Genomic DNA, 14,355 nt, shown 5'->3' on the forward strand with positions numbered 1-14,355 from the left:
CTCAGGGATCTAGGTTCCATAATGGTGTCACTTGTGAGTGGTTTCCACTGTTTAGGCACATCAAGGGGTGTCCAAACTCGACGTGGCATCAGCTAATTATTCCATCAAATTTTATAGTCAAGTAGAGCTCCTTCCCTTCCGAGCTCTGCCTTGCACTCAAACAGTAATTTTTCCACACATATTGCAAATTGCAAAACAAATTTTGGGGTTCATTTTTTCTTGTTAGCCTTGCAAAAAAAAATTGGGTCTAAAGTTAATTTTTTGTGAAAAAAAGTTAAATGTTAACTTTTCAATGTTAACATTCCATTAATTCCTGTGAAGCAGGAAATGATAATAAACTTCTTGAATGCGGTTTTGCGCACCTTGAGGGGTGCAGTTTTTAGAATGGTGTCACTTTTGGGCATTTTCTGTCACATAGACCCCTCAATATCACATCAAATGTGAGGTGGTCCCTTAAAAAATATGGTGTTGTAAATGTTGTTGGAAAAATGAGAAATCGCTGGTCAACTTTTAAACCTTATAACGTCCTAACAAAAACAAATATGTTTCAAAAATTGCACTGATATTTTCAAACAAAAATATGTAAAAAAAAAAAAAATCTCAGAATCAGTGGAATCCGTGGAAGCGTTCCAAAGTTATGACCTCATAAAGTGACAGTGGACTGAATTGTTAAATTTGAGCTGGTCAGGAAGAAGAAAACAGGCTTCGGGGTGAAGGAGTTAAAGGGAGTCGGATCACCCTTACAATACATATTTAACTAGTTATGTAGTGATATAGGGACCCCTATAAAAATCGTACTAGCACAGTACATTTTCATGGTACGGTGCTTGTCTTGGCCTGGAGCTCAGTGCACAGTTACTCCCTCCCAGAGAAGAGCAATCTATATGTGACTTAAGTTGATCACAAAACCCCCTACATATGGATAGGGGTGCACCAAAATCTCCAGATTTGTTTTTAGAATAATTTTTACAGGTGCTAAGCCCCTTATATTCCTTTTTTAGGGAATGGTGTTATCATGTTTTGGGCTACCAGTGGGTGGAGAGGCAATATGGTTTGCCGGCTGGTGGGGTCTGGGCGCCAGCTCTGAATTTTAGTCCCAGTCTGGCACTGATCCGAGGTGGGCTGTAGAGACATCATACTGTGTGGGGGGCTACAGGGGCATCATACTGTGTTTCGAGCTGATATGACATCATACTGTGTGGGGGACTGAAGAGGGTCAGACTTGGGGGTATATGGAGATATAACTCCTTTTTGGGGGGACACTATATTTTGAGCTGTTAGGACATCATGCTTTGTGGGAGGTTGTAGAGGATCATACTGTGTGGGGGATGTGGAAGCATCATTCCATTTTTGGGGGCATCATACTCTGTGGAGGAGCTTTGGATACATCATACTGTGTGAGGGGCTTTGTGGATCATACTTTGGAGGGGCTATGGGAGCATCATACTGTGTTTCGAGCTCATAGGACATCATGCTGTGTGAAGGACTGTAGAGCATCAAGCTTTGCGGTATGTGGAGGCATCATTGCTTTTTTGGAGATACCATACTGTATGGGAGAGCTGTGGGGGCATCATACTGAATAGGAAGCAGTGGGGGCCATAATACTGCTTTGGACAGTTGTGTTGGCCATCATACGTTGTGGTGGCTTGTGAAGGGTCATACTGCGTATGAGGACATTATACCACCACCATATGCTAATGACTCTTTTGGATTCCATGGTGAAGCAGCTGAACACAAGTCTAAGATCAGCACGGTCTATTCCAACTGTCCGATGAAAGTGTAAAGCACATCCTCACTGCACACAAGAGCTGTGGAAATGTGTTCTCTGAGGTGAGGAACCAGCTTTCAAGGGGTCTAATGGGTTTCATGGATGCATGAAGTACACCATCTAACAGAACACAATGCCTTCTGTCACACATGGTGGAAGAGGGGATGGTCTGTGATTGAGTTTGATGGGGTCATATTGATGGTACTGAAACTGGACCGCAGCTTCATCTAATGCCTGTAGTTAGCCTAGAAGGCAAGCAATAACAATATTATCATCATATAGAATATTGGGGTCTCTCCTAATGTTTGTCTTTAATTTTTAGAATTTTCTGAACATATATTTCACAATTTAATGCCATTCCTATTTCTTGAGGGTTTTTTTTTTTTTACAAATGTTGAGTTATTTTTTTATGAGAGAGAAAAATACAATGTTTAATAAATCATTACCTCCATATAGAAATTACACAACAGAGAAAATACTCCCTGAGGGTCTCCTCCTATAATGAGTAACCGCGGGACCATGTGGTAGAAGAGAGACATTCTCTGTGGAATTCGGGTTTTCTTATTAAAACATTAGGATTCACAGAGAAGAAGCTCCACGCTGATCCTGGTATCTTAAAGTCACGATATAAGGCAAACGAAAGAGACAGCTCTTCATACATCAGGTAAGAGACATCTCTAGATATAAACACAGAATTTACCAAGCAGAAACACTAAGGAGAAAAACTAGGAGAGTCTCTGCGAAAGAAGATCATAGATAGTGATAAGCGAATATACTCGTTACTCGAGATTTCCTGAGCACGCCTGGGTGTCCTCCGAGTATTTTTTAGTGCTCGGAGATTTAGTTTTCATTGCCGCAGCTGAATGATTTACATCGGAGGACACCCAAGCGTGCTCGGGAAATCTCGAGTAACGAGTATATTCGCTCATCACTAATCATCGACTATGTAAATAGCTCAATGCCAATCTGCTGCCTTAAAGAACTGCAAAAAAATAATAAAGACATAACAAATTGACAAAGCAGTCCATAACTCAACACAGCAAGGGTAAAATGTGAATCCTTTCGTACGCTGTCCTATCTTATATACGTATATATGTTCTGCCTTTGTTCTTGAAGTTACCATGATACAACCAGTTATGGCAGTGGTGTCTTCTAATATGACATAGACGTCCTAGAGAACTGAGGAGCCAAGTACAACTGGGAATGAAGATCTCTAAACTACATAAATGCTGAGGTGTAAGGCGCCTCTCCCTGAAAATCGTAGAGGATCTCCCTCTCCATATTGTATTATGCTTTTAAATCATTGAGGTCTTTCTCCTCCAAACTCCTAAATAAAGCTGAGATTATCTGTGGATAAAAGTCACGCTGGTGGATTATGGACCCACTGCACCACGAATAGGGCTTACTCTGGAGGAGCGTATCTAAGTGGCTTCCTGGGTTTCACTGGAGCCTCTGATGGTGAGGTCAGGTTTGAGCTGCAGGTAGGTGCCAGGTACCACTCCAAGGCACTGTCTCCCAACCATTCTTTTAATGTTGACCAACATGACAGATTTCCGAAGGTAGTCTTTGCATTTTCCTTTCTAGCAGCCAGTCCTGGTCAGTGAGGTCATTATGGTCCATTTCAAAGACATTTGGTCCAGGAAAATGATCACCTTCTTGCAAGAAATTCAGGTGTATACACAGGGAGTTGACAATACCCCAGCTTCAAGGTGGTCAACACCAATCCAACAAACGTTCAATAGATCAACATCCCTGAATTATTAAAAGCATGGAAAGTGATCATTTTTGTCAGCAAATATTTATTATTTCTATCCAGAAGATTAATTTTATCCATTTGTGTTATCTGGAAATTACCATGAAAATAGTAATAGGCCACTAAATGTCTCAGCTCCATAGAATTACAATAATCACCTATCCTCCAGGATGGCAGGACATTTTCCTCCTGGGCATCCATCAGATCTGTATGGCAGCTCACAAGATGGTAACTCTGCCTTTCATGATTACATGTGATGTTCCCCAATGTTATGTTGTGGAACTGACATTGTAATATTATCCCTTGTTTTGGTGATCTAAGCTGGAATCTGCCCTGGAGGCCGGATAAAAGACATTGAGATCCATAAACAGTCAGCGAGCGTGGGATTCCCCATCCTGGGCTCCGGGAAGGAGGCCAGACAGTGTCTGCAGAGATTCTGTCAGATTCATTCAGGTGAACGGCTCCATTGTGGTTTCTATCAGAAGAAATACAGTTTTTAAAGATTCCAAGGGAGATCTTAATGTAGTGATCAGCATAAAGTTCTGCGTAAGTGTGTACCAAACCTAACATGGCATCTCTGGGGTGAAGTAGTCTGATGCACTTCCTAATTTATAATATATTTGTTTTCCTTTTCTGCCTCTTTTTGTTATTCTGGTGACCCTTTATTTTCTATATCTGGAGTGTACAGCCATCATGTGTCATTGATACTGTGTAATAGTATGTAGATACGGTCATTCTTCCCACCTGAAATCATGGGACAGGCTCTTTGCAATTTAAGGTACCAATGAAACATACTGATAAGTTTGAATCAAATACTTGCTGTAGTATTCTTCAAGCCCTTCTTTATACTGATTTTTTTTTAGTCTTTGGTCCTTCATGGATGGTAGAACTGGCTGTATACATTAGACGGCGGTCGGTCTAATGATGTTTCGACCAACCACCAGGTCAGATGACTCTCCCATACACAGGAGCGCTCGTTCGGCCGAACCCTATTGTGTTCTCCGTTCGAAAGCTGCCAGCTGACTTGTCCGACATTGGACATGCTTGATGGACATCTTCCCAGATGATTAGTCAGCCGTGCCCACATACACAATAGACTGTTGGCTGAACCCATCAATATCAGTGGGTTCAGTAGACATCAGTGTAATGTGTATTTTGGCCTTGAAAGTTCTAATTCCCTTTGTTGCTCATTAACATTTCAATAAAAATTAATCAAACTTGCGACCTTGGTTTATATTCAATCATCTCCTTACCATACAATAATGGAAGTAGATCCACAACAATCATGGTCCTCCTCAATCCACTGACACCAGTAGAGAGGTAAGGGATGGATCTAGATAACTTGAGTAAACTGTCACTTGTATGACCTTGTATCTGCCTGACAGAAGTTCTGTTGTGTCCCTTATAATTATACGCCATTCTCAATGTTTCCTCAATCTTCATTCAAGGACCAGATGAATCAAAGTCGACCGACAATGTTCGAGTTTACCGGACTGACCAATGATGCAACTCTCTCCGTTTTCCTCTTCGTATTCTTCCTCCTGGTTTACATGATAACTGTGGTTGCTAATGTTGGGTTGTTCATAGCTGTCCATAAGACATCCGCCCTCCATACTCCCATGTATTTCTTCCTCAGTTACCTCTCGGTGGTCGACCTTTTCTACTCCTCAGTTATCGTTCCTAAAATGATTTCAGACCTTGTTTCCAGGAGGAAGGTCATCTCATTTTATGGTTGTGCTCTTCAATTCTACTTCTTTGCTGCTCTTGCCAGTACCGATGTTCATCTGCTCTCAAACATGTCCTATGACCGATACGTCGCTATTTGCCATCCTCTACATTATGTGTCCATGATGACCAAGACAAAATGCTTTTGTATGGTTCTCGTAGCTTTTTCGCTTGGGTTTTTGCAGTCAACAGCACAAACCAGCTGTATGTTTAGTCTTCAATACTGTGGCTCAAATGTCATCAACCACTTTTACTGTGACATCCCACCGTTGCTTAAGCTGTCCTGCTCGGATATTGTCATGTGTGACATGGTCATCATGTTCCTCATTGGATTTTATGGCATAGGTTCACTTACCGCCATCATGATTTCATATGCTTTCATCATCATTTCCATTCTTAAGATTAAGTCTTCCAAGGGCAGACAGAAAGCGTTCAGCACCTGCTCCTCACACATCATCTGTTCCTGCATCTTCTTTGTGTCCGTGCTTCTCACTTACTTACATCCTCCTTCCAATGCCATCAATAACCAAAGTAAGGTGGCTTCCATCTTCTATTCCGTCATGACACCCATGTTGAATCCTCTTGTTTACAGCCTGAGAAACCAGGAAGTGAGGAACGTCATTGTTCAAACTTTCCATGGTCTATGTAATAAAAGGATTTAAATTCTTTCAAGTTTTGGGACTTGGGCTGAGTTCTTAATGATGTCGACATGAAAATGCATAAAACTGTAGTAAACCATTTATCTTCAAACATCGTTGATATTTCTTATCAAGACTAGTTGACTTTAAGAGAACCTATAGATAATCTGTGGCTGCACTTTTTATTTAATGTTATTGCAGATTTTTCTGAATATACAGTAAGTTATTGTCAAGAGTGTTCAGAAGTTTCCCTAATGCAAAAGCTGGACAAGAACTTCTGGGTTGTGGGATCCCAGCATGCAAACTTTGTCCGAAATCCCTCCACAGCTTCTCTCACCATAAACATGTAATATGCCACGTGTTATCGAGACATCTCACACCTTGCGCTGCATATTTTACTAAACGGTTATCGAACAGCTACTGATCTAATGATCTTACCATTCACTAACCGCTTAGTACACAATTCAGTAAAAACACACAAGATCTCACAATTTCACTGGGAGAGGGGCCGTGGAAGGTTGTAAGATTCCATTTTTCATCAAGGGATCCTACAGCCCCGAAAGTTCTGGTCCGACTTTTCCCACTTTAGGTTGGTGTTAGGGATGCGTTCAACATTTTTGACAATAACTTATATTTACAGAAATCATCAGGATGGTGACAGGTACTCTTTAAGATCAAAATTGTACAAATCTGCCTAATTCAGTAGGAGCGACCGGTTATCTGATGTGTATAGAAGAGTCCCAACTCTCCCCTGACAATTGGGTAGAGATAAGCCTACACACACTAGTGGATACAACCTGAAAAAGGCCCCATGTAGGAATAATACAAGCCCAATAATTCATAATAATAATTCCACCTAATTTGGAAGGGAAAATGGGACCTTGCCGCTTAGGCCCCTCTGCAGCTGCACAAGTTGCACCAATGAAATGTCTTTCCCTTCCCGCCCCAGTGGTGTTTGGCAGCAGTATATGCTCCTCTTCCCAGGCAGATTGGCCAAGAGCACACATGTGTGAGAAAGTCTGGAAAAATAGTCATTTCTCATTTGGGGTTATCTAAAATGTATGAGTAATGTATGGAACAATCATTCATTCGACGTTCAACCATTATCCACCTTCTATCTAAAGAAGGTTTGGTCACTTCTACACCAGAATTGGATATTGCAACAGTCACCGACACATGTGAAAGTGAACGATGACTGCGCACTACTGCGGATTATTACATGGGTGACCTAAGAAATCCACCACCCAGAATTTTCATCTGTAATAATTGGGTTCATATCAAAAACAGCGGATCTCCAGGATCAGCATCTACAACGTCTCAGATGACTCATACACAGTATTTATAGATAACGAGAGCCTGGCACTCAACTTAAGTTTTTAACAGCACTAGATTTATGCGTAGTACCAGTAAACGTTTCGGTCACAGGAGACCTTCATCAGTTACGTACTAATAAAGTTGAAAGAAATGCGTGAAGGTTGATCATAAATCCGTGATCACCTGCTCTGATTGTTTGGATAAACCGTCCATCTAGCCAGATGGAAAAGGAGATTGTGCTTAGAGGGCAAGAGGTCCAGAGTGAGACGCAGAGTCCACCGCTAGTCTATCTCGTGGGTCACGAGACAGGCTAGCGGTGGACTCCGTGTCTCAGCAGATCAGGTGATGTGTGTTTGTGTAATGAGGGGGTGTGGCCTCAGGATGCCCCGCCCTTTATCAGGGTGTACAGAAATATTAGGAGCTTTTTCTCTTCAGACAAAATGTACAAAAAACGTATTTCCCCGACTCTGAGAAGTCACAGATTGGTCCTAGTCAGAGGATGCAGATCCTGAGATTGTCAGATATTGGGGCGATCATAGAAAAGGAAAAGTTTTGTTGTAATTAGTCATCAGGTCGCAAAAAGTGAGAGAAAAAAAAGGCCAAAAATACGAGAAGAATCAGCGGTGGTGTAGCTGCTGCAGGGAGAGAGAGGACGTGGCCGATCTGTGCTTGATACATGCCCAAACGAAACACCTTCCTCTGGTGCACACAGGTGACAGGACGTTTTGTGTAATTTCGTAGGCCCGAGTCCCGCTGGATGAATGGTGAGGCCAGAACAAGTAGAGGCGGCGTTAGACTGGATGGCTGAGAGTGCCTTCAGTTTCTTCACTTTGTCTCCCATCCAGTGACCTGCTGAAAGCACAGATTTTGCACCTGCGGTCTATGGGCATCAGTCTTTCTCCTCACCCCCTTGCAAATCAGGCAACAGTCTTAGTCCCCAGTCATGCAACAGTCACTTCTTCTTTTTGATGACTGTGCTGGCTGTGGTTCCATGGCCCATCCACCTGGACCTGCCCCAGAAGTGCAGGAGATTGACTGCACTGATGTTCAGCCACATGTTCTTCTGAAGGATGAGTACAAGGGAGGGGTAGTGCAAACAGTCAATGGACCACCACAGTACAATTGTGATGATGATGAAACACAGGTGCCATATGCTGCAAATTTGTGCTGTGTGTAGTCCGTTAAGGAGGGCAGGGATGAAGACTGGGTGGAACATTGTGTGGAGGATTATTATCATTATTTATGTTTATAGCACCATTGATTCTATGGTGCTGTACATGAGGAGGTCCAAGGTGCTGTACATGAGGAGGTCTGTTATGATCCGGTGACCTTGGAGCTGCATGAGAACTTTCACTGGAGAAAGTGGCCACTATACTGACCGCAACCCTGAACTTAACACCGCAACTAGAAGTAGCCGTGGAGTGTACCTAACACACCTAGACACCTCGTCACAGCCGGAGGACTAAATACCCCTAAAGATGGAAATCGGAATACTATCTTGCCTCAGAGAAAATACCCAAAGGATAGACAGCCCCCCACAAATATTGGCGGTGAGTCGGAGAGGAAAAAACATACACAGGCAGAAAAAAACAGGATTTAGCACAGGAGGCCACTCTAGCTAGATAGGACAGAATAGCACAGAGTTCTGTGCGGTCAGTATTAAAACCCTTCAAAAAATCCACAGCAGAATATACAAAAAACTTCCTACATCCAACTAAAGATGTAGGAGCATATATCTGCAACTCCAGTGAAACCAACCAGACTGAGAAAACACAGACACAGTCTAATCTGGACAAGAGAAAAACAAACGAACAATACTGAAAATAAGCACACTGCATGTGTGCCACGGGAAAAGAAACAGATACTTATCTTTGCTGAACTGGCAGATAAGCAGGAGAGGCCAGGCAGAGATCCAACACTTCCAAAGAAACAATGACAACTGGCAAGGGCTAAAGAATCCTGCACACCTAAATATCCCAGTCAGAATTGTAATTATCCGATACACCTGGCCAGGACTGCGAGTCAGAGACAACTGCATTCCCACCAACAACCACTGGAGGGAACCCAAGAGCAGAATTCACAACAGTACCCCCCCCCTTGAGGAGGGGTCACCGAACCCTCACCAGGGCCCCCAGGACGATCAGGACGAGCCAGATGAAAGGCACGGACCAAATCAGCAGCATGGACATCAGAGGCAAAAACCCAAGAATTATCCTTCTGGCCATAACCCTTCCATTTGACCAGGTACTGAAGCTTCCGCCTCGAAAAACGGGAATCCAAAATCTTCTCAACAACATATTCCAACTCCCCATCAACCAACACAGGGGCCGGAGGATCAGCAGAGGGAACAACGGGCTCCACATATTTCCGCAACAAAGATTTATGGAAGACATTATGGATAGCAAAAGAGGCCGGAAGCGCCAGTCGAAAAGACACCGGATTAATAATCTCAGAAATCCTATAAGAACCAATATACCGAGGTTTAAACTTAGGAGAAGAAACCTTCAGAGGAACATGACGGGAAGACAACCAGACCAGATCCCCAACCCAAAGCTGGGAACCAACACACCGACGACGATTAGCAAAACGTTGAGCCTCCTCTTGAGACAACACCAACTTGTCCACCACATGAGCCCAAATCTGCTGCAACCTGTCCACCACAGAATCCACACCAGGACAGTCAGGAGGCTCAACCTGCCCAGAAGAAAAACGAGGATGAAAACCAAAATTACAAAAGAAAGGCGAAACCAAGGTAGCAGAACTAGCCCGATTATTAAGGGCAAACTCGGCCAATGGCAAGAAGGCCACCCAATCATCCTGATCAGCAGACACAAAGCATCTCAAATAAGTCTCCAAGGTCTGATTAGTACGCTCGGTCTGGCCATTTGTCTGAAGATGAAATGCAGAAGAAAAAGACAAATCAATGCCCAGCCTAGCACAAAAGGCCCGCCAAAACCTAGAAACAAACTGGGAACCTCTGTCGGACACAATATTCTCCGGAATACCATGCAAACGAACCACATGCTGAAAGAACAACGGAACCAAATCAGAAGAGGAAGGCAATTTAGGTAAGGGCACCAAATGAACCATCTTAGAGAACCGGTCACAAACAACCCAGATAACAGACATCTTCTGGGAGACCGGAAGATCAGAAATAAAATCCATCGAAATATGCGTCCAGGGCCTCTCAGGGACTGGCAATGGCAAAAGCAACCCACTAGAACGGGAGCAACAAGGCTTGGCCCGCGCACAAGTCCCACAGGACTGCACAAAAGAACGCACATCACGTTAAAATGAACGCCACCCAAAGGATCTAGCCACCAAATCTCTGGTACCAAAAATGCCAGGATGACCGGCCAACACGGAACAGTGAACCTCAGAAATCACTCTACTAGTCCATCTGTCAGGAACAAACAATTTCCCCACAGGACAGCGGTCAGGTTTGTCAACCTGAAATTTTTGAAGAACCCGTCGTAAATCAGGGGAAATGGCAGAAAGGACCACCCTCTCTTTCAGAATACCGACCGGCTCTAAGACCTCAGGAGAAAAAGGCAAAAAACTCCTAGAGAGGGCATCAGCCTTAATATTCTTAGAACCCGGAAGGTACGAGACCACGAAATCAAAACGGGAAAAAAACAAGGACCATCGAGCCTGTCTAGGATTCAGCCGCTTAGCAGACTCGAGGTAAATCAAATTCTTATGATCGGTCAAGACCACAATACGGTGCTTAGCTCCCTCAAGCCAATGTCGCCACTCCTCAAATGCCCACTTCATAGCCAACAACTCCCGATTGCCGACATCATAATTGCGTTCAGCAGGCGAAAACTTACGGGAAAAGAAGGCACACGGTTTCATTAAGGAACCAAAAGGATCCCTATGAGACAAAACGGCCCCTGCCCCAATCTCAGAAGCGTCAACCTCAACCTGAAACGGAAGAGAAACATCCGGTTGGCGCAACATTGGAGCAGAAGTAAATCGACGTTTAAGCTCCTGAAAGGCAGAGACAGCCGCAGAGGACCAAATACCCCTAAAGATGGAAATCGGAATACTATCTTGCCTCAGAGAAAATCCCCAAAGGATAGACAGCCCCCCACAAATATTGGCGGTGAGTCGGAGAGGAAAAAACATACACAGGCAGAAAAAAACAGGATTTAGCACAGGAGGCCACTCTAGCTAGATAGGACAGAATAGGACAGAGTTCTGTGCGGTCAGTATTAAAACCCTTCAAAAAATCCACAGCAGAATATACAAAAAACTTCCTACATCCAACTAAAGATGTAGGAGCGTATATCTGCAACTCCAGTGAAACCAACCAGACTGAGAAAACACAGACACAGTCTAATCTGGACAAGAGAAAAACAAACGAACAGTACTGAAAATGAGCACACTGCATGTGTGCCACAGGAAAAGAAACAGACACTTATCTTTGCTGATAAGCAGGAGAGGCCAGGCAGAGATCCAACACTTCCAAAGAAACATTGACAATTGGCAAGCGCTAAAGAATCCTGCACACCTAAATATCCCAGTCAGAATTGTAATTATCCGATACACCTGGCCAGGACTGCGAGTCAGAGACAACTGCATTCCCACCAACAACCACTGGAGGGAACCCAAGAGCAGAATTCACAACAGAGGTCCATGGAACAGTACATGAGGAGGTCCATGGTGCTGTACATGAGGAGATCCATGGTGCTGTTCATGAGAAGGTCCATGGTGCTTTACCTGAGGACGTCCATAGTGCTCTACATGAGGAGGTCTATGGTGCTGTACATGAGCATGTCCATGTTGCTGTACATGAGGAGGTCCATGGTGCTCTACATGAGGAGGTCCATGGTGCTGTACATGAGGAGGTCCATGGTGCTGTACATGAGGAGATCCATGGTGCTGTACATGAGATGGTCCATGGTGCTGTGCCTGAGGACATCCATGGTGCTGTACATGAGGAGGTCTATGGTGCTGTACATGAGTAGGTCCATGTCGCTGTACATGAGGAGGTCCATGGCGCTGTACATGAGGAGGTCCATGGTGCTCTACATGAAGAGGTCCATGATGCTGTGCATGAGAAGGTCCATGGTGCTGTACATGAGGTCGTCCATGGTGCTGTACATGAGGAGGTCCATGGTGCTGTACATGAGGAAGTACATGGTGCTGTACATGAGGAGGTCCGTGGTGCTGTACATGAGGAGGTCCATGGTTCTCTACATGAGGAGGTCCATGATGCTGTACATGAGGAGGTCCATGGTGCTGTACTTGAGGAGGTCCATAGTGCTTATATGAGTCGGTCCATGGTGCTGTACATGAGTCGGTCCATGGTGCTGTACATGAGGAGGTCCATGGTGCTGTACATGAGGGGGTCCATGGTGCTGTACATGAGGAGGTCCGTGGTGCTGTACATGAGAAGGTCCATGGTGCTGTACATGAGAAGGTCCATGGTGCTCTTTGGTGATGCAGAGATTCCTGAAAAATAACCCCCAGATGTCAGAAAGTGCAGGCAGTCTGTGTAAGCTTTTGGCGTTCTCACCGTGCTGCTCGCCTGTCATCACTGGAAAGTCACTTCTGCCTTCCCACTCCCCACTTCATATGCGATGTACCCACAAGGTAAAACTTCACCTAGCATATGCTGGAAAGACGAGCAGCAGCAGGAAATAGCTGGGATGATTCGCTCTGTGGAATAAACACCATTTCACCACCAACAAGTGGGCCTCCATGCGGGATTTTCAGTAAAAGAGCAGATAGAACGGCACTAGGTCAAGTGGCAGTTTGTATATCTTGAATATATAGTCAGATTAACCGCTTATTGGTGGTGGTTCACTATTATTACCTGGTGCTCAACATCGTGTGTCAAATAATGTTGCAATACTTATAGAAGAAAAAATGAAGATGTCGCACTCACCAAGTAGTGTTGCAATCAAAGTCCACCTGTCGATGGAAATATTAATAAAAATACAAAAAAAGTAAATTCAGCTCACCCATTAGAAGTTAAATCGCTGTGGTGGTATCATCCGAGCATGGAAATGACATCTCTGCCAGGACGTAGAAAATTGAAGAAGAAAAATATAGGAATCCAGCTCCAGGATGTAAAATATCAAAAAAATACTTTATTCAAACATTTAAACATTTAAAAATTAGAACAAGGGCTTGCAAATGACCAGCAAAATAGTTAGGGAACTGAAAGTTGCCAACAGAACTGCTTCAGGTACCTCCTAAAGAACTGGAGGGAAGAGCAGAGTGTGAACTAACTACAAGAGGATGAGTGTGCTGAAAAAAGGAAAGTTCTCAGACTGAGTAAAGTAAATAACAAAATTACCAAAGAAAAAGCAATTACTGTCAACAAATATACAGCCTATTCACTTAAAGATAAACAGAAGAGAGGTGCAAAGTATAGAAAAGAAACAACAAGGTGAAAATACTTAGCTGAAAGCTCACAAACTGGCTGCAAACATCAATATAATGTTATAACATCTAAATGAATCTATCACCAGCAGGAAATAGGAGATAGAATATAAACCAGTGTTAAGCTAGATAGACAGCAGGCAGAAAACAGAACCTAAACATCCAGAGAAAAGGTGTATCTCTTGTGGCTCTGCAGAAAGAGAAACCGACCACAAAACACGAGCTCAAGGGATCAAATCCAGGAGCATGAAAGTTTTAGCACCATGGTGGAAGAGTGTGTGTCCACACATTTCCACGTAATGAGTGATGGGTCTGCCCATTTAGCTTCTGGATCTCAAAATTGGACACATGGCCTGAACTTGCCCTTTGCACCTTGCTGGCCTGCCCTGCGGCAAGTGTCAGAACTTGTGTTTAGCAAAGCGAATGCCTAAATGGCACTCTAAAGTTGAAAATACAGAAATGCATGGAAGAGACCAATATGTTACGGGTAGATTGCCTACCAATATCACTGTACTCCATAGGGGTTACTCTGAAGGGTAAAGAGAAGCTGTCCCTGTATGAAGTACTGTTTGGTATTGTAGGCTGGAAACTAGGATGAAGAAGACGTTTTGGCAACAGAGGGTCGTGACAATGATGTTCTTTCACCAATGAGGTGGTAGATCATTTGAATAGATCCTTTGTCTGTTCCAGATTTAGTTTGATGAATTCTCAGCCAGCTCCAACAAACAGTACCATGTACGGGGTATAACCCGTGGTGATGTGGA

At 43.7% G+C, this 14,355-nt stretch overlaps 1 protein-coding gene across 1 annotated transcript; it reads left to right on the forward strand.

Moving 5' to 3' along the window:
* The first annotated feature begins 4,975 nt into the window (after positions 1-4,975).
* Positions 4,976-6,055, forward strand: LOC138674894 (olfactory receptor 5AR1-like). The gene has a single exon (XM_069762718.1). The coding sequence runs from the start codon at positions 4,976-4,978 to the stop codon at positions 5,906-5,908; it is 933 nt and encodes a 310-aa protein (XP_069618819.1). The 3' UTR covers positions 5,909-6,055.
* The last annotated feature ends 8,300 nt before the right edge of the window (positions 6,056-14,355 follow it).

Source organism: Ranitomeya imitator, chromosome 4 (assembly GCF_032444005.1).
Source record: "Ranitomeya imitator isolate aRanImi1 chromosome 4, aRanImi1.pri, whole genome shotgun sequence".
Classification (NCBI taxonomy): Eukaryota; Metazoa; Chordata; class Amphibia; order Anura; family Dendrobatidae; genus Ranitomeya; species Ranitomeya imitator.